Source organism: Heliangelus exortis, chromosome 11, assembly GCF_036169615.1.
Source record: "Heliangelus exortis chromosome 11, bHelExo1.hap1, whole genome shotgun sequence".
NCBI classification, from domain to species: Eukaryota; Metazoa; Chordata; class Aves; order Apodiformes; family Trochilidae; genus Heliangelus; species Heliangelus exortis.
In genome coordinates this window covers 7,845,928-7,866,319 of record NC_092432.1, presented here as the reverse complement: position 1 = coordinate 7,866,319, position 20,392 = coordinate 7,845,928, and the positions used below count along the sequence as shown (strand labels likewise).

At 50.9% G+C, this 20,392-nt stretch overlaps 1 protein-coding gene across 2 annotated transcripts; it reads right to left on the bottom strand.

Moving 5' to 3' along the window:
• Positions 1 to 15,792: 15,792 nt before the first annotated feature.
• On the bottom strand, positions 15,793 to 18,659 carry AEN (apoptosis enhancing nuclease). Of its 2 annotated transcripts, none has more exons than XM_071754314.1 (4): positions 18,578 to 18,659; positions 17,477 to 18,126; positions 16,985 to 17,185; positions 15,793 to 16,612 (listed from the first exon to the last, which is right to left on the bottom strand). In XM_071754314.1, the coding sequence occupies exons 2-4, from the start codon at positions 18,119 to 18,121 to the stop codon at positions 16,409 to 16,411; spliced, it is 1,050 nt and encodes a 349-aa protein (XP_071610415.1). In that variant the 5' UTR covers positions 18,122 to 18,126; positions 18,578 to 18,659; the 3' UTR covers positions 15,793 to 16,408. The 2 variants fall into 2 exon arrangements, with proteins under 2 accessions (XP_071610415.1, XP_071610416.1); XM_071754315.1 differs by having other exon boundaries at positions 17,477 to 18,123; positions 18,578 to 18,656.
• Between the last annotated feature and the right edge of the window lie 1,733 nt (positions 18,660 to 20,392).

Here is a 20,392-nt window from a genome sequence, read left to right as displayed (position 1 = left end):
CCAAAGAGTCCCCCTGCCACCCAATGTAAGAAGTGCATTAACTTGCTGCATGAGCCAGTCTCCAATAAACCTGCCTCCCAGTTAGCCAGCAGCTCCACTCGGACACTCTGCTTTCTCTTTCAAGTTGTTGCTACGAAACATTAAAACAACTTCCCCCATTTTTCAATAGCGAGTGCTCTCATATAGCTGAGCTCCTTATATGATGAAGTCAACGTAAATGCCAGGCGCAACCATTAGCTAAGCTCATTTTCTCCATGTGAGTGTTTGCACATGTATAATATATGTATATAAATCTTTACATAATTCATCAAAATGTTTGGTCTGTATAACTTTCACCTTGCAACACATGGCTTGTTAAATTCTCTGCATCCCCCTGTAGTGATCAATAAACTGTCAGCTGTGCTCTCCTGCCTCTGCTGATAGCCCTTGCTATCTATAATCTATCTTGGCCTTTGCTCTTGAAGAAAATTAGAGACTTAATATGTGAATAGCTACTAAGAACATTTAAGGATAAAATAAGTATGTAGCCTGGGGATAAGAAATGTTCGCTGTTATTCACTGGGGCTTTCAAAGAGCTTAAAGAAAATACCTCCCACCAGCTGGTCTACAAAATGTGTGACTTGTACATTTGTAAACTAGAAAAGTCAACAACCATATATGATGTTAAGATTTGCCAACCAGAACCCACAAGTCATATGCGGAGACCTTTGGTCTGTCCTTGCTAAGTTGAGGACTGAATTTTAGTTGTGACTGCCCGGAGGAAAAAAAAATTGCCTTGTGGAGGAAAACTTTCCATTAGCATAAAGCCAAAAGCATCAGCCTTCGAAGCAGCTGGATGTGCCTTTACTCCAGGGCATGCCAGGGGACATGGGGCTGTCCCACAACACAAGCACAAAGTCCCTACATTAGAGCAGCCTCTGAGCTGGCCAAAAAGTGTTGGAGGACCTGGGCTGCAGATCGGTAGCTGTGAGATCCCTATGTCCACATCTTGGGGAAAGCAACGTCTGCTCCAGGAAAGTCCTTGCTCTGTGTCTCTGTGGAGAGCTAAGGAAGAGAAAGGAGGGGACTGAATCAAAGTCTCATGTGGGTCCTGCTATCCCTCTCAGGTAGTGCTGGGAAAAGGTAGGGAAGGATGGAGAGATTGCCACTGAAAGTGTGGAAATTGCACAGATTTGGAGTTTCCACTCAGAAGTTCTTATAAGGTGCAAATTTTGGCAGAGCTTTGTGGCTCCCATGGTAACCTGTGGAGGATGGAGCCAGGATGTCTGGGGTGAAAGATGGCAGCAGTATATTCCAGAGTCCTGGTAGCTGTCCCCTCTCCTATGTGAACTGGAAGCCTCTGGCATGATGCAGCACACAGGGAGACACCACATAGCCTGCCAAGATTGTCTGTCACTGGGATGTGCCAGGCTCTGCCTTCAGCATCACCCTTTACTCCTGCTCACAGAGTTCACTGACAAAAAAAAAAAACCCTAGAGCAGCCAACAAACCCCACCGACCACACACAGACATGGAGGTTGTCACTTTGCTGCTTCTCCCTGGGGTGGGACAGATGGGAGGCAAAGCAGGAAGATGAAAAGCAGAGAGATGTGCTTGAGGATATCAAAATTCATCCCTTCTCCTGCTCACTTAATAGCTCTGAAATATTTATCTGTCAAACACATTAGAGGTGCTGGAGCATGTCCAGAGAAGGGCAATGAAGTTGGTAAAGGTTCTGGAGCACAAGCCTTATGACGAGTGGCTGAGGAAAATGGGAATGTTTAATCTGGAGAGAAGGAGGTTGAGGGGAGACCTTCTCACTATCTACAACTACCTGCAAGAAGGTTGCAGTGAGGTGGTGATTGGTCTCTTCTCCCAAGTAACAAATGATGGGTCAAGAAAAAATGGCCTTTAAGTTGTGCCAGGAGAGGTTTAGGTTGGATATTAGGAAAAATATCTTCCATGAAGGGATTGTCAAGCACTGGAACAGGCTACCCATGGAAGTGGTGGAGTCACCATCCCTGGAGGTATCTGAAAGACGTGTAGATGTGGTACTTAGGGACATGATTTAGTGGGAGATTTGGCAGTGTGCTAGGTTAATGGTTGAACTTGATGATCTTTTTCAACCAAAAGATTTAATGATTCCACTTGCTGAAATATCCCACTCCTAAGCCTCCATCTTTCCACTCATGGCAGTACAGAAGTTGTGCTGCCACTACTGACAGCTCCCTTTCCTGAGTTCCCAGCCTGTCTGGGACACAACCACATACTCTGCAAGAACTCTGCACCACACAGTGTCTGCTGGATATGTTGAGCAGTGTCTCCAGGCCAGGGTGATGCTTAGGAGAAGAACATCAGCAGGTACTACAGTGTAAGAAAGCTCAGGCTCTTCTCCAGCAGTCTCTGGGGTTTGTTTCTTCAGAAAAGCACTGTCAGACACAGTTTGTTTCTGTTGTTGCTACAGACAGCACAAACAGGAGAGGTGTGGGCTTTGGCACAGGGAAAGTCACATTTGTGATCTCCCCAGATCTACCTGACAGCCTTACACACTACTTGAACCCAGTGTTGACACCATGAGGAGAGCAGCCTCTCTGCAGCTGGTTAAGTGGGGAGAGGAGTTTGTGGTGTGCACACCATCTCGGGTTGGCCTCAGAGAAGGAAACTGAGGGTCTTGCATTGCTGGGACACAGAGTGTGCTTTGGTACAGGGCACAGCCTGGGCTATGGCTCATCCCAGAACTCAGTCAGCCCAGCAAAAGCCAGGAAGAGTCTTGGGATGACAGAAGGAGCTCTCAACTCTTCTTCTGACTACGGCTTTTGTGAGTCAGGTTGTGTTTGCATAAACCGGACCTGGTTGCTAGCTGCAGGTTTTCCTGCCTGTAACCACCATGTTTTTTAAGTCTTTTAGCAGCATGATAATAGTAATTATTACTGGTGACTCCATCTCTGCCTTACTGTGGGCACACCCTGGATGGAGCAGCCAGTGCGTGATAAAACTAGGGAATAAGATTATTTGGGCAACATTTCTTCTTTTCACAGCACTTGAACTCCAAGAGATTGTAGTAAGAGAAATTACTGGCAGAATGGACATGGAAGGAGTGATTTTTCTTAAAGGAAATATTGGAGGGGGTGTTTGGAGTGAGGGATTGAGAAGGAAATTGGACCTGTGTCCCATCAGAGCAAGCAATGCAGCTCTGACACCACAGACGTCCTACAGCCCAACACCTACGGAGGGAAGGGGTTCAAGAACTCATTTCAAATAAAACCACACTTTTCAGAAAGCTGTGTTTTATTTTCAAGCAGTGGACAAGGGAAAAAGGCAAAAGTGGTCACTTATCCACTGGCTGATGGGTTTCTTCCCACTTCTGTTGCGTGAAGGGAATATATAACCAAATGGTGGGTGTGTCAGCCCGTTCTGAAGTTCTGCCGTTATTCAAGAGCTTGTTGAGAGGTGGATGGGAAGTGTCCTCTTTGCAAACTCCACAGCAGAGCCAGGGCTCTACAGGAGCCTTTGGGTAAACCCATGGCATGAACCTAATGGAAGAGTTCTTGATCTTCAAACCCAGCACATTCCAGCTGGTGAGAGGGCGGGGTGGCTATATTTTGGCAAACTGGTGGTTTGCAGCAGCATGTGCATATGTCCCTTCCAGATTCAGATTCTCAAAGCCCATTGCTCTTCTTATGCAGCTCAAACTCACCTGCCAGACCTTCCCTGGGGTAAACCACTGTCTCTCCAGAGCCTGGCTGTGCAGGCTGGCACCTCACCCCCTTACAGCAGCCGGGGGACTGCGAAAGGCGAGACGGTCTCAGGAAGGAAAAAAAAAGACATGTTGGACATTTATGTCTGTTGGAAAAGAAATGTCAGAGCAACAAAGAAAAATCCAGATGTGCTGCATTCACATGGTAACATGCTAATTGGAGACAGCCCCACCTGATTTTTCAGCAGCCTAGCATTTCTCTTGCTCTTTATTGACTGAGGATTTTCTCATCATTGGCGCATCTTTAGGAGAAAATACTATTCTTGCTTGGCATTTGATTTTCTTTCAGAAACACTGTTTTTATTACTGTCTTTTCAGCAAGATTTCCTAATAAGAAACTTGAAACCTTTTTGGTTCAGCTGGAGTTTTGCCATAGACTTCTGCAAGGACATAGTCTTGGCTTGAGAACAGGGCTGGAAGGCAGTGGCAGTGGTGTGTCTCTGCAGATGCTCTCCTATGCTGCAGAAGCTGCAATTTTAGCAGTGCAGAGTTGCTGCCACAGGCATTTTGGTGCATTTCTATCTAGCATCAAGGGCTGGAGGAGCACTGGATGTGAAGCAGTATCTCAAAGTCAGGAACAGTGTGCAGGATTAATCCAGAATCCCCCTGGTAAAGGGCAGAAAATAGAGGGAAGCCTCTCTGGGGAAGCTCACCAAATGGGTGGATAAGCCTTTCGCTGCTGTGCATCTCTTACCAGAAAGCTTTTTATTCCTAGGTTGTTCTAATGAGGCAGGTCCAGACAGGTTTCAATTTAGTGTCTAACAGCCAGGACATTTTGCAACTGTCTGCTCCAATAGGGAATCCAGCTCCTTTCCAGTTTAATTCAGCCACCAGTGGCTGACAAGTCAGATAGTTTTGAGCTGGGGCTGCTGCTTTGCAGCCTGAACCAGTCCCACTGCTGTTTCTGCTTCCCCTAGGGCTTTTATACCAGGAAATCCTGGCCCCACAGTGGGAGAAATCTTGCTCCTGACCTGAGCCAGTGGAAGGCACAGGGATGAAAAACCCATGATACCCACAGCCTTCTTTTTTTCCCCCAAGGAAAAAACCATCCCAGCTGCATGGCCACTCCCCATGTGCTGCAGAAGAAAACTCATTTCCAGCAGGACAAAGCCTCGGAGTGAAGTGGGTTTCAGCATCCCCAGCACAAACTGAGGAAGCTGAATTAATTTCAAGCATTCCTGGAATTTCAGATGTTTTCATCAAGCAGCTGTGCCCTGCTGCAGATTCTTGGTGCCAAGGGCCATTGAGAAGTGAGCTGGTAGCCCAGCATGGAAAGAAACAGGAGGAAAGGCCAAAGCCATGCTGGCCTCATCCCTGAGCCAGCTGCAGCCTCCTGCCCATCTTATTGCCACCCTGCCAGCACCTCAGAGTCCTTCTGAGACACTTGAGGGAACCAAGTAGCAGGAGACAATCTTTGTCCCTGGTTGATAACACATCCTTTCCCAGAGCTCACTACCAAGCCTTAAATCTTGGGGCCACCTGAACCCCAAGAAGATGCTGGCTGAGCAAAGGCCCTGGCAGGATGTCCTGGGACCTGTGCATGACAGCAGTCACATAAGCTTGGTGGCTCGTCAGAGAAGAAATTTCTCTGAGATAGAATGTGGAAAAAAAATAATGAAAAAAAAGATCAACCCCCTTCAAAGTTTTCAGTGGTACAATTAAGGTCCCTGTGTCCTGGATGTCTGAAAGAGGGGAAAGAGAGGGTGAAAGTAAATTAAATGGGCCTTTCAGGAGCAGAGAGAGCACTTGATCTTCTCCATCTCATTTAGTGCAGATGCTATTGAAGCCTTTCTGCCATGATAGGCAGCAGAGCTCAGCCCACATTGTCCTTTGCAGACACTGTGCTGTCTTGGAGCTGGCAGAGAGGAGCAGGGCAGGAAGGGAAAGGTCTGTGCTGGCTTGAGAAATGGTGATCAGGTTGGACATATAGGGTGGATCTGGGAGCATGGTGTGTCCAGGAGCACAGGAACAGTGTGCATCTCACCTGAGGATGGAACACAGTGCTTATCTCAGTGCTTACTTCTGTACCAGCTTCACACACCTAGGGGTAAGATCAGACACAAGATGGGGAGGGTTGTTGAGGGATCATAAGGGATTGAAAACATGTGGTGACCTTCACATGTGGTGACCAGTGATGCCTCACTATGTAAATATTTTGGGTTCTCTAGCACCCCTCAGTGAAGAGACACAAGAGCAGGAGGAAGACCCCAGAGGCACTGGCTGGCACACTGCAAACTTCAGCCTGGGGTACAGCCCTGTCCACATTTGCTGATCATTACTGATAACCCTTGATCTGTGGTTATCCTGCTCACTGTAGCTGTGCCCAGATGTGCCCCTGAGCATCCCCATCTCTCAGCACTAGTGCTGGACCTGTATTATCACCAGTGCTTCTAGAGCATAGCTCTCTGTTGTGACCATACACGAGAAACTGAATAGCATCTCTTGGCTTTTTTGTCACATCTGTCCTTCTGGCTTCAGTGCTTGGGTCCTTTCATCAGCCCTGGAAGAGAGGCAGACCCACACCCTGATGCTGCAGTTGGTAAGTGATGAAAAAAAGCACTCAGCAGCTGCAGGACCTGCTGACACCCCAGCACGGGTTGTTTGCACAGGGTGTACAAGGCACCTTTGAAAGACAAGAGAAACTCTTTGGGAGTTAACACCCCAGAACATCCCTTAGAAAGCACACTTCCAGATCAAACACTGTTGCCACTTTTCAGGAACGAAAAAATAGATCCCCAAGCGCTTGTTCTCTGATAAGACTACCGAAGAGTAAACAACTAAAACTAATTCAGAGCCTGACTAGAAGATGAGGAAAACAACCCGGCCTTCCTCCAGGCATTCTGGGCTGTCACATGCCCTCTTAAAACAGCATCAGAGGCAACTCCTGCTTTATATAGGATGGAGGCTATAGGTGGGCAAACACAGCCCTCCAGGTCAGCATAGCTCAGCCTGGCTTAACAACAGGGAGAGATGAGATGCAGTTCATCGAGGGCCTCTTTCTTTTGTTTAAGAATTTCAGTGATGGGGGAGGGAAGAGAAATAATGGGTTTTTTTTGTTAGGCTGCTAGTGTACAGCTTATCAATACTTGTAGAGTCAGGGAAAATTGTGCTGAAGTGCTGCAGAGATGAGGAGCACTAGGAATACCTAAAAATAAAGTCTTTGGATTTTAAGGATTTAAAGGAAAGCTATTCCTTAAACAGTTGGTAGCTGCAGCCTAGGGTCAGCAATGCCTTTTACCTGAGGCTGTGTGAACTAAAAACATTAATTGAGCCTCCTGGGTATGTAAGCCTCTTATCTACTTATACACAGTGCTTTCTCTGAGCTGAAAAAAAATGAGATTATTAGCTACTTTTAATGAACAGCAGTAGGATGTGCACGCTCACCTACTCTTTGCTGGAAGATGTTCTCTTCTCTCTCTGCTTCTCTATAAAACTGTTAGCTTTTCAGGGTGTGAGCTGAGACTTCAAAAGGGAAATAGGTGTCAGAGGAAGGGAGATGGCTCCTATTTATCACTTAGGGTCTGAAGGTGCTCTTGAAGCTGCAGCTCAGCTCCTTAATCCTACAGGTGCTTTTCAGCTGCTCAGATCTGACATCTCAAAGCAGTTGCGTGGGACTCTCTGCCTTCCTGTCTTGCTTAAGTGACTCCCTACTTATCCAGGCAGACCTGGAAACCCCTTTCCTCAGCACCTTGCCATGCTCATGCTCTGTGTCTGGGGTGCACATCAGAAGGGGAAGGTGGACAGGCCCCAGCTCTGGAATGGGAATGGAGGCCTCAAAGGTGGATGTGGTGGGGTGGTGGTTGTGATTTGAGTGATTTAAATGCAACATGCAGGCTGTGAAAGAGTCTCTGTAAGAGCCAGGTTCCTATGCTGAAGAGCAGGGGACTCAAGTCTGGGTTGTGCTTCTGGCTTGCTGCCCCAGTGGGCTTGGGGATGGGGTGTTGGGCTGCAGAGGGCTGGCTGGGATCTACCCACAATTTTGCTCCGTACTTTTCAGGGAACATGGGTAGCAATGCACGGTTGGAAAGGTGCAAGCAGCAAACCCTCCCAGTGATCCCTGAGACACCCTTGTCCTCCTGCCACCAGCAGAGCTGAGGCAGCAGGGCTGGGGACATCATGGGCCACCAGCCCTGAGGGCCATGTGCCTGGAGGTGGAAGCCCATAAGGAAGAGCTGCTCTGCAGGAGCAGACTGACCCCCCCAGTCTGGTGTCTCCCAGGGCAGTTTGTTGCCAGCAAAGGGGTCAGGAGAGCCCTGTCCTCCCTTCTGCTGCAGCTCCTCCTGTCACCTATGCTTCTGGAATGCCTCCTGATGTGATCTCTTCTTTGGGTGCCCTTGTGGTCCAAGGGTGACTTTCACCAGCTGCTGCCTTTTTTTGAATCTCTCTGAGAGCTTTGTTTACTTTTCAGTTTCCCTTTCCTGATTGTTTTGAAAGACAGATGCCCTCTACTCCATCTCCTTTTAAAAGCCATGGATTTTCTTGCTGCTAGTGGGCTGTAAATATCTTTCCTTTTACAAATGTGCCCTTTCAGCTGTTTTCTGGCTGTAAGTGGTGTTGCTTTTTGTTTCTCTTTGGAAGCTGATTGTCATTTAATGCCCTCTTCTCCGTAAGCTGGCCAGGAGAGATGGGGTAATTTCTGCTCTCTTAAGCTATACTTCCTAACTAAATTACACCTGGATCCACAGCTAACCTAAAAGATGATGTACTAGAAAGAGTAGGCAGGCCGAGATGAGGGTTAGAGAGCACTGAAGGGCTTTTTCCTTCCCATCTCATTGTGTTTGGGCCTGGAGGCTTATTTGCAACCTCAGCCACAAGGAACCAGCAGTTCTCTCTGGCCCAGCCAAAATTATTTCCAGCCAAGGGCGGGGTGAGGTGCAGGAGCAGAGCAGGTTCCAAACAGGGTTCTATTATCGTCTCTGCTCACACCTAGGTTCAACACAAGGCTTTGGTCAGTCCCTCTCCCTGCAGGGACCAAATACACCATAAATCTTAGAATCACAGAATCATAGAATGGTTTGGGTTGGAAGGAATGTTAAAGATCATTCTGCCATGGGTAGAAACACCTATGAGATGAGGTTGCTCAAAGCCCCATCCAACCTGGCCTTGAACATAAATAATAAAATTCGCCAAAGATGGAGCTAGAGGCAGGGACAGGCATCTTGCAGCTCTGGTTCCTGGCCCAGATCCCATTCTAAGAGCTGATTCTTCCCAAAATCCCTCAATCACTTTTTAACTCCATTCTCAGTTCAGCTTTTCAGTGCTTTCTCTCCTGCTGTGCCTGAGGGTTGATCTAACATCCCTCTCACACATCTCACTTCTTGCCCCTGCTAGCTGCTTCTGCCCATAGGAAGCAGGGGGGTGGAAATAAACCCCTTTATAACTGAGGATCTCAAAGTGGTTTGCAAGCCTGTCTTCTCCCCTCTGCAATGCTTCTTGTTCTTGGTGGTGGGAAAATTGAGTCAGAGAGCAGTGATGGGGTCATGTGCACTCCAAGCATCAAATGCCTGGCAGTGCTGGAACAAAACCCATCTGCAGGATCCCCAGTACACAGCTCACCTTTCCACCTGACTGCTTTACCCTGCTGAGCAGTCCATGCAGGACAAAACAGGCTGTGGCTGGGAGTGACTGCTATGCACAGAAGCTTCACAGAGCCAGCCCCTGGGATGGTGACGATTGTCCAGGCAGGGGGGAACATGAAGCAGGGAGGAAAGTCTTAAAACACGGGAGAGGGGGGTGTTGGCATGAGGCAGAGAAATGTAGCAGCAAGAAGGCTTTCTTCCAAGCTTACAGATACGGTTTAAGAAAAAAAAAAAGAAAAAAAAAAAAAAAGAAAAAAAAAGAAAAAAACAACCCAAAAGCTGGAGCTGCTAAAAAGGCAGCTTGAGGAACGAAGCTGCTGGAGTGCTGGAGTTTTCCAAGAAGGCTCCCAAGATGCACAATGGGAACATCTGTCCCTCAGCCAGCCCCTTGGAAGGGTCTCAGGCCGCAGAGTGAGGCTGGCGTCAGCCGGCTCCAGCCCTGCTTTGCTGCTGCCCCCTCCCAAAAACCCCCGTAGGCAGCCCTAAATCCCTCTTCCCACCTCTCCTCCTTTGCCATGGGCTCAGTGGGTTTTTGAGCAGCTGAGCATCCCGCGACAGGAGCGGAGGAGGGGGAGGTTTGGCCCTGGGAACAACCACCCTCTGTGCTGCCCGTGAAAGGAGGTTTGATGAGGCTCCTGCTGACAAGGTGCCCTTATCGGGGTCTGCTGAGCAGGTCAGCCCTGCTCCTAGGGCTGGAGAGACAGCCCACGTAGTGTCTGGGTCCTGTCACCGGTGTTTTCCAGCCTTGGGAGAGGCAGGCAGCCAGAACTGATCCTGATCCTGCCTGAGAAGACAACCCGGGGGCTGGGGGCTGGCAATCTGTTTGTTCCCTAACTTCATTCCTGGTGCTGACTCCTGGTGAGAGGGTGAGGTCCCTTGGTGGAGCCCACAGGTTCCTACTGCAGCAATTGCAATGCACAGGAGGTGAAGGGGATCCCTTGGGGAAGGCAGGAGTGACCTGAGATGGGGGATACATTTAGAAGCAAGCCCAAAGGCAAAACTCCCTCCCCTCAAACCCATTCCTCATCAATTTCCCTTGCTCTGCCCACCAGGAGACAGCTAATGCTGCTCCATGCCTATTGATTTATAATTTTAAATGAATTAATATCCTTCTGGTAACACTATTGTGTCTTAGCTTGTCTTCCTCCTCTTTACCCCCTGCACTGGAGCTGCAGAACTACAGCTGCACGTGGGTTTTTGGTGAAGGTTGTGGGTGGTTAGCTGCTATTTTACTCAAATGTATTCACTGTGGCATTGTCTCTTTGCCCATCCTGCTTCTCTCCTGTTTTTGGAGCATGTAAACTACCTTCACAGTGGTAGAAATATAAAACATTGAGGAATTTGGATAGACCCGGGATACAGAAAATAGGACAGTGTTTGGCAGTGTGTTACTGGACCCAGACCCCAAGCCCCCAAAACACGCAGGGAGTTAATTGAGCCATGTAAGTGGCTATCACACTCTTTTTGTGCTGCCTGAAATACACCCTGGGAATCCGGGACAGAGCCGGGTCCCGTCCCATCCCCAGCCTGCAGGGATAACGCAGGATCCAGCAGCCCGCGGGCACCATCTAGTGCACAGCGGGGCTGCAAAAACCTGGAACCGGGAGAAAAGGAATGAAAACCCTGGGGAGGATCCCCAGGGAATCAGTCCCGAGCTGTGAAGAGTCATGTTTTGTGCTTTCCCCATACTCCAGTTGTTTTTTTTTTTTTAATTTTCTGTCAGGAACCGCCAAAGAGCCTTCACCATGCCCCATTGCAGAAGAGATGTTGGCCTGGGGAATACCATACTTACTGCTCTGCCCTGGTCAGGTGGCATTGGAATGATGATATTTTGTTTTTTTGTATGGGAAAGAAAAGAATAAAATTAATAAAGAATTAATTCTATTGCAACAAGTCTGGTCCTGAGCTCAAAGCTCCCTGGGATGATGCAGTGCTTGGGCATGGAGGAAACTCCTTTCTCTGGGCAGATGTTGGAGGAAAGCCAGGGCAGGGACAAGGGAAAGTGATATCTCTGAACAAGACCACCGTGATGACCAACCCTCAGCTCCTCCAGGATCCAGTGGTGCTGGGTGCCACCCCACATGCCCTCAGCACTGCACCCCATAAACCTCCCTTGCCCTAAACCCGGCATTTTCAGCAGCCACTTGGCACCCCAGCTTCTCCCATGGGTGCAGGGCTGTGGAGTGCCTGTGACAGGGGTCCCCTTGCCCTGCTGAGGGTGACCCTGAAACCCAAGCTGCCCACCCAGAGGAATGGAGCCACAGCTCAGGGTTTCTCTCTGGGGACTTCGTGTTCTGCCTTCATCAAACCCTCACTCTGCACCCAACTCACCTACGGCACAGGGACCCAGGGGTACCCACCCCAGCCCATCCGGCACAGGCTGTGCAGCCCTCTTGGGGCCGGCTCCCTGGGGAGGATGGGCCGAGCCGGGAATCGCGGTGCCTTTTCCTCTCATCTGCAGACAGTCACGATGGTTTAAGTGACTTGCTTTTCATTAGGGAAAGGCTGTTGCTAGGCCACCCTGGGCCCCAGCGCTGGTTGGGAAGGGGTTTTGCAACCAATCCAGGAGGCTGTGGTGGTGGCTTGCACACACACACACACACACACACACACACACACACACACACATGTGCACACATACATGTGTGCACACGTGCACACGCACATATGCACACACGTGTGTGTACACATGCACATACATGCACATACACATGCACACACATGTGCACAAGCACATGCGCACAAGCACATGCGCACACACACACACATGCACACACACATGTGCACACACACACACATGTGCACACACACACATATGCACACACCCCCCTGCAGCTGAAGCACTGAACGGCTGCCAGGTGTACCTGTTCATTTCCACATCACACCTCTTTGCTCCTTCTGGCCAAACAGGTTATTAAGGCTCCTGAGATTTTAATTTACAGCTGGCTGTGAGTTTTCTCCCTAGTAATCCATGCTCAGAGCAGAGAGGAGAGGGACGGTGTTGGTTGGGGGGCACAGATGGGGCAGAGGCACAAGGAGGCCAGTTCCTCCCTCTGCTGTGACAGGTTTGGTCTCTGGAAAAGTCACTGAAGTAAAATCTCTGGTCTCTGCCTGAAAATGGGGAAAACCATCTCTCTGTGTCCCCACAGACAGGGGACATACCATCCTAAATTAGGGGCTTGCTCCAGGCTGTTATTAGGTGCTGGCACTGGTCCACCCTGAGACATGCAGGGTTTTATGTAGCACTTCAGCCACCTATGCTGTCATAGAGCCAGCATGAAAGCAAACCAGGTGTTGGATGCCTTTCCTAGCCATGGTCCCCATGGCCAACAGCTCCTGGGAGAGGATCTGGACCATGGCCAGGTGCTGGTGATGTAGGACAGGAGGGTCAGACAACATCCCTGGCACAGGGTCTCCTGGTACAGCTGCTGTATTGCAAAAGGGATATTGCAAGCACCCTATGGGTGTCTGAAACCAACCTAGCAAAAGCAGAGCCCCGTGATGTGACCGAGATAGGGACAAGCACCTTCTTTCACAGCTGCAAAGCTCTTGCCATGCAGGTTAGGAATAGTCACTGGAATGTGCAGAAAACCATGGACAATCCATACAGAACTCAGTTTCTGATTGTCCCCCATGGAAACCTCTGTGAAGCAGAAGGGCAGGAAGGGGGGAGCTCACTAGAAGCATTGAATTGGTGTCTGCAGCTCAAGGAGGAGCTGTTGCTAGACAGAAGTAAAAGCCGTTTCCACCGGCTCCCATTGGTGCAGCCCCACTCCAATGAGGGGCTTATCAGTTACCTGCTCTCACAGCTGGCTGGAAAAAACTAATTTGCCAATGTTTTCCCTTTGATAAAAAAGCCCATTGCTGGATTTGTGTGTCTGAGTTAATCATTGTTCAGGGTCGTTGAGACAACAGGCTGAGTTTTCTGCAGATTCTTCAATTACTAAGAAATTTAGCTTAAATGGTGAGCCAGCCCAGCTCTCCTTCACCTGCCTAAAGATGCTCAGCCTGTGTAATGGTGCTCACCCTCCCAGCAAGAGCACCAGTGGGCTGCTTGGATGAGGAACCAGCAGAGCTTGGCTGGCCTCAGCCATAGCAGCTCCCTGGCATGGAGGTGAATATTCACAAACACCTGTGAAAATCCTGATTAGCTCTTCATGGGTTCACCAGGTCCAAACAGGATAAAAGTTACCATCCAGATTACTCAGAGGAAACATTGCTTCCTTGGTAGGGAGTTTGTTGCTATCACATCTGTTGTCCGTGGTGGGGTTTGCTCCTCAGCAAGCTGGTTGCTACCATATATATCACCACAAGTGGGTTTGTTCTTCAGCAACCCTGCCTTGGGACCCTTGAAGGCTGCAGAGAGTAAGGTGAGGCTTTTTTTTCCCCAGCTTTTCAAAGCTGCTGTAAATGGGGATTGACCTCCCAAATTTACTTCTCAGCTTCCCCAAGAGCTGGAGATCACAACACAGCAACAAAGCTTGCAGGACATGTGAGCGCTGAAGGGCAGCCAGCCTTGGGCCATGTTGCTGCTTTCAAATTTGGGGGGTATTTCAGCAGGAGGGCTAAATTAGTGTGGTGATTATGGGGACAAGGTCCTGGAGGCAGCCAGGGACTTACCCAGCACCTTTGCCACTGTGCAGCCCTGGGGCTGTAGTGTCAGGAGGGTGCTCAGCAGCTGTGCAGGCAGGCTGGGGAGCTACAGCTGTGGACAGACAGGGAAAAAGTTGCCCTGGGCCAGAGGGGATGAAGGCCTTGAGAAATCTCTCCCTTACCTGGAGCCCAGCCCAGGTTTACTTTCGGAGAAGGGTCTCACTGAAACGTTTGAATGGTCAAGACTTCAGAAATGGGACTTTTTTTTTTTTTTTTTTTCCCTTAATTAGGCTGTCCTTTCGCTACTGGTTGATAGGACGGAAGGCTGAGTCATGGGCTGATAACACCTTGTGGTCTTCCACTTCCTTCTGCAGTTTTTTCCAGCCTCACCTCCACACACCCGAGCCATTGCCTGGATTAGGGAAAGTCAGATCTGTAAAGTGGTGAGTGAGAGAGAGTGGACTGGGGGAGCAAAAAGGAGGGGACTCAGGTGGACAAACAACCCAGGAGCCAGGGTATGCCTCATGCAGGCTTCCCATGAACCCCTAAGGGGGTGCAGTTGTGTGAGCCAGGTTATATGACCATGAGCAAAGCATCTCCCTGCTGTGCCCTTCCTCTGGGTCTGCTTTCCCAGGAGCAGAAGACTGACTGCACTGCTGTATCAGCTTTGGGATGCCAGCATCTTCTGATAGTGTGTTTTCTGACCTCTCCTCCAGCTTTCCTTCCCCCCTGTCACCCTGGGTGAAGTGGAAACAGCAGAGGAGGAAACAGAGAAAAACCTACACCACCAGTGCTCCTCTACACCCCCTCCCTGGAGTGGTACCCCCGTTGGGTTCAGGTCCCTCCCAACCCCCACCAGGTCCTGCTGACACTGCATGGCTGCACCCTGAGGCTCACATGGAGGGTGCTGCTGGCTGGTTTACAGCTCACTGCATCAGGAACATGCTGGGGACAAACTGGTACAAGCAGGAGTTGAACGACTCTCTGTGGGGTCATGTTTCCTACCAAGCCTGGTGCAGAGTGCCTTGCCTCTGATCCCAGTTATTATTTCTGTCAGCAGATGGTTGTGCTTGGGCCACTGGGCAGGCAGATCTCTTTAGAGACGTCTGATGAGTTTTGAAGCATTTCTGGGCTGTCCCTGGCTTCCTCTGCTGGGCAGGGAGGAGTTAAGATGGGAAGTACAAGATGAAATGTCTGGTAATGGCACTGCTGTGTGCGTCAGGTGTGCCTGCGTCACCCGATGCCTTGGCTGCTTCCCAGGGCTGGGATGAGCTCTCACGCATCTTCCCAGGGCTGGGATGAGCTCTCACAGGTCTGGAACCCATCGAGCTCAGCTGCAGGACTTGAGCTCCATTTCAGCACCATCCAGGAGCAGCCAGGTTCCTGAAAGCCCCCAGGGTGCTGGCAGCCCTCCAAGAATCCCCTCCCATCTAACTTACCCCTAGGTAAGTGGGACTGGGGTACACCTGGGCAGCCTCAGCCTTGAAGTACTCAGCAGAAAAATAGCACTTTTCTATAATTGTGGCTGTTAGCTCCTTAAGGTGCAATTCCCTATGTCCCGCCCCAAATCCCACTCTGGTGTCCACATCCAGCCAGATCCATCTGTGCAGCCACATGAGCAGAGCTGCTGCAAGTGATGATGACCCCATCCCCATGTCACCCTTCCCACCTTCACAGAAATGTCCCCAGAGCAAAGGGGGCCTGCCCATACTCCAGGGAACTGCTTACTCCAGCCACCATTGGGCCACTCAAAGCACCTTCTCTGGCTGCAGCAGGCTTTAAAGCCCTGTGCCATGCCAGGTACAAGGCCAGCCCCTTGGCAACCTCCTCCCCGCCACCTCCCTCCTGGGGAGCAGACAGATCAGATCAAGCAGCACATACAGATGGGTTTAGCAAGAACAATTTTTAATGCAGAATTGGACAATTATGTGAATAGTCAATTTAAAGCTAAGTGCATCCTACACACTTATCCAGGCTGGGCATCGATTAGACTGAGATTTTCTTTTTGAGCTTCACTGTGCAAAGAAATCAAGAAGGGAACTGGTTGTTTAACTGGCCACAGAGGGTTCGCAGCCTTTGACCATCAGTAAGACTTCAGTCCTTGCCACCTGCCCAGCGTGAGGGCACTCCCTTCACAGAGGGCAAAGGAGGTGCCCAAACTCCCCACCATGGGTATGGAATGCCCATGGGAGCTTCTCCAGTCTGACACCAGGACCCTGCTTGTCCCTGAGCACCAAGTGACACATGAACATGGTGAAGCTGTGTTCAGTGCTTATTTCTTTTCAGGACATTACCACTGTTCAAGGGTCACCACTTCTCCATCCCCAAGCAGGGCTGGGGGTGTCAGACTTCCTTTGCACTGCAGCCCACAGCGGGGCTGGGGACGAGGCAGAGCCCATGGGGCACAAGTCCCGCGGAAGGAGGACAGCAGCCACCTCCACTTTTAATAGCTGAAGGCACCAGGACAGCCCAAAACATGTGGAGGAGATGCTGTCTCCCATCACAGGTAGCTTGCCATCAGGTCTGTGGGCCAGTACTGGTCATCCAGGTACTGTCTGCTGTCTGCAGTGGGGTCTGTGACAGGGCTGGGGGGGTGGGGGGGTAGGCTATGTGCCAGCTCTGTCTCCCACTGCACCTCCACCAGTCTGTACAGCTCCATTGCCGTCTGAGCATCCTCCACCGATGAGTGCCCCTTGCAGCTGACCTGAGCAAAGGGGGAAAAGACTCATCAGATAAAGGGGGTGGCAAAAATTCCACAGGTCATGTTGTCTGCTTGCTGGGAAGGACACATATGCTGGGGGGTTTGGAGATAGCAATGATTTGATGTGGCCAAGGAGATGCAGGCATCTCCTGAACGCTTTGTGGAGGACACAGGTCTCATCCCTTCTTCACTGAGATGCTTAATAGTCAGTTTGGGAGGTCCTGGGCTCCCCCAGTTTGATCACAGCCGTGAGCACAGGATGAACAAGGTTCATCTCCACCTCACAGAAAGCTCCCACAGAGATGGGTGGACACACAAGCTCATAGCAAGCCCAGGAACCGCTCCCTGTCTCAAGGCTTCTACCTTGATCCTTACCTGGATCTTTTTCTGAAGCAAGTGCCTGGCCAAGCTCTTGAGTGAAACACTGGCCCTGCCAGGCAGCCTGGCCTTCTGGTTCAGCACAGGGATCCGGCTGGTGTCTCGGGTCCTCTCTTTAGGGTGGAAGTACTTCAGGGCTTGGAAGTCATTGTGGATGGCGTGTCCTACCACAATCTTGTCTTTCAAGATCTTCAGGATCTGGAAGCGTCAGAAAGCATGAGACATGTGGTGCCCAAAAAAACCCCACCAATTAAGAATAAATAAGCTATTCTGTGTTCAAATTCAGTTCTTTCAGTTTTAGCTTATGTTCCCTGAATGGAACAGTAGCAAGTAAACTGCACAACCCACTGGCATGGCTTTGGTCACTCCCTGCCTGTCCTTGTGTCTCTGCCTTGGAGCAGCTCAGCACAGGCCACTAAATATCCCCATCTGTAGCCAGCAGGTAACATAACATTCTTATTTTTTTATAATTTCTCTCTTTTTCCTCACCTCTGCCTGGGCAGTCTTGAAGGGAATGGCATTCTTCATGTGCTGCTTGGTGATGCCACTCCAGCGTGTCCGGTAGTCCACGATGGGGAGCTCAGGCTGAACGTACTTGTCATAAATGACATCCCCCTCATAGTTCACCACGGAGCAGCGTGCCAGCTCGCTCAGCCTGCCCTGAGGACCCGTGCCCACCATCTCACAGTCGATGGCCACATACTTGCCTGGGGGCAGGAGTGGTGGGGACTTCCTCATCCCCTTGGAGCTGCCATTCCCCTGGGACAGCAGCATGGAGTGATGCCTCGCGATGCTGTCTGGAGAGGCGGATGGGGACAGGGATGGGGTGACAACCTGTTTGGGTTTGGGGACCTTCCTGCAGCGTGGTGCTGTGGTGCCATCTGCCTTGGTCAGCGTGCTGCGTGCCTCTGGCCCTGCCCCGGTGGCCCAGCTACCCAGGCGCCGGCCCAGCAGCCCCTTCTGCTCCAGCAGTGCCCGTCGCTCCATGAACCTCTGGTGCTTGCGGCTTTTCTTCTTAGTGCTGGGGGCCTGAGCACCGCCCCCCGCGGCAGGGCCATCGGTGCCCTGGGAGGTGGACACGGTGTCCTCTGGGGTGGGCAGCAGCGGAGTCATCTGCCCTTTGCCGGGAGGCATCCCTGCTGGAGCGGACAGAAGGGGGGAATGAGTGCCACGCAGCCAAAGGGGCACACACCCCACGGGAAACCCCTGAGTCCCAGTGTGTGCCCCCCCCCTCCCCTACCCCGCTGTGGGCAGCACAGGCAGGAGCGGCCGGGCAGCGGGAGGGGGGACACTGACAGGTTGTCCCCACGCCCTCACTCAGTCCCCTCCTGCCTCATTCTCAGCCTCTCACCCCCTCACCGCTCCGTAGTCCCCTGCCCTGCCCTCCCTCCCCCCCCCCCCCTCCCTCCCACTGCGTACCCCTTAGGGCCTTGTCCGCCCAGAACGCGGGCCCTCACTGCCGACCCCAGCCCCCTGCCCGCCTCATTTTCCGACCCCAGCCCCCTGCCCGCCTCATTACCCGACCCTCAGCCCCCTGCCCGCTCCATTGCTCCCCTCAGACCCCTGGTTTCCCCCAACCCCGGTACCCACCGCCCGGAGTCACCGCCGCTCCCACGTGTCCCGCCCGGAAGCCGCCACGCTCACATGCCCGGGCAAGTCCAGCCGTGGCCACGCCCCCTGCCTGCTCATTGGCTGAGCGGTGCAAATTATTTGCATAAAAGGGGGCGATGCCGGGCCCGCTATAAAGGGACCCCGGTTGTAGCGCGGAGGGAGGAAGGAAGGAAACGGAGGGAGGAAAGAAAAGGGAGGAGCTTCTGATCGTGACTTTTCCAGCCTCTCCCACCTCAGAGGGATCGGACCTCTCTAGGTGGTGGGTTTGTAGTAAGGATACACGGCAGGCTATGCCTGCCCTAACGTGCTGTGGTTTTTCTGTTTGTTTGGTGGTGACCCTCTGGGCAACCCTGCTTCCCCCAGGACCCTTGGGAAAGCTTTGCTCCTACAAAGTGGGTTGAAGCACTGAAGAAAGGGGTTTGCATCCTCCAGGTGCTCCCCAGGGTTGTGGGGGAGTGGTGGCATGGGTGCAAGGGGGGGTTTCAGACCGACCTCTCGTTGCTTCACTCCTGACATTCACAAAAACAACGTCCGAGGTGGTCAGAAGTGGAGATTTTGGCAGCCCCGGCCACCAGCTTGTCCCAGAGCCTTTGGTGTCGCTGGAGAGGCCACGCGCCCTAGGGCAGACTGTGACTTGTTGTGGTGGGATGAGCCAAACAACAACAAAATCACTAGTCTTCCAGAGGGAACCAGGCACCGTGTTTGGCCTCATTCTGCAGAGCATCCCCTTGCCCTGCCAACCAGGGTCTCATGGGGAAGCAGGATGAGCATTTTTCATCTGCTTTAACCTCATCAGGAAAAAAAAAAAAACCAAAAAACCCTGCGATTTATTTCTATTTCTTCTATGTTTTTCTTCTGGCTAGTAAACTTCCTTAAATCTGTTGCTCTGTGATTTACATCTATCCCTGATGTTCTGCTAATTAACTTTACATAATTAACTTTCATAATGAGAGTAGTTCAAGTGTCCCACAGTAACTTGCTAGGGAGGCCTGACAGGTCTTTAAGTATAAATTTCTACTTGTTTGTGTTATTTCTGGTGAAACTGTGCAGCACAGCTCTTGGAAGTGGTTCATTTGGGGCCCACAGGGGCTATTTGCCCTGTTTTTCTTCCCCTAATTAGGATGTGAGTGGAGTAGCATAGTGCAAGAAGCAGCAAACTCAAGCTCCAGTGTGAGAGACAGACTGGTGGTGTTGATGCCATTCCTATGCCAGATCCAGGTGGGTGAGAAGGTGGCATCTCCAGCTGCTTTTCTGCTGACCATGGGATGGGACATCCAGGCACCTCAGCTGTTTTGTGCTTACTGGTGAACAAGGTTAACAGCTTCTCCTTGGATATGTTGCTGTTGTACTGTTGGGTCTGATAAGTCTTGGCTTGTCCATAACAAACCCACCCATTTTCCCATGTCCTTGTTCAGTGATGTTGGTTTCCCAGGTTGTCTATTTTGCAAGAGGCGTGTGATTCCCCTCAGCACTGTGAAATTTTACCTGTATCCTCCTGCTTTCAGAGAAACCTTGACAGGAGAAATCATGAGCACGTGGGGGGAAAGGGAAAAGCCTTTTCTGGTTTCCCATGGCCATGGTAGCCTGGGAACAGTGGTGTCATTTTTCATCTCTATGCCAGATGCAAGGGTGGAGGTGGAAAAAAGTCCAAGTAGGTTTAAATGAGTCCATCTGTGTACCGTGGCCTCTGATCCCACTGACCTCTGATTTTTCAGGAGATGGTTTTCACTTTGGAAGAAACCTTGAGCCTCTCAGGGATGCTTCTCATCTCCACAAGGTCCCATGGCCTTGCTA

Coding starts and splice junctions, on each gene's coding strand:
- AEN (XM_071754314.1), bottom strand. CDS start 18,121: ATGCCTCCCGGCAAAGGGCAGATGACTCCGCTGCTGCCCACCCCAGAG. Junction 17,186..17,476: donor TCAAGACTGCCCAGGCAGAG/GTGAGGAAAAAG, acceptor TGACGCTTCCAG/ATCCTGAAGATCTTGAAAGA. Junction 16,613..16,984: donor TGCTTCAGAAAAAGATCCAG/GTAAGGATCAAG, acceptor CCCTTTGCTCAG/GTCAGCTGCAAGGGGCACTC.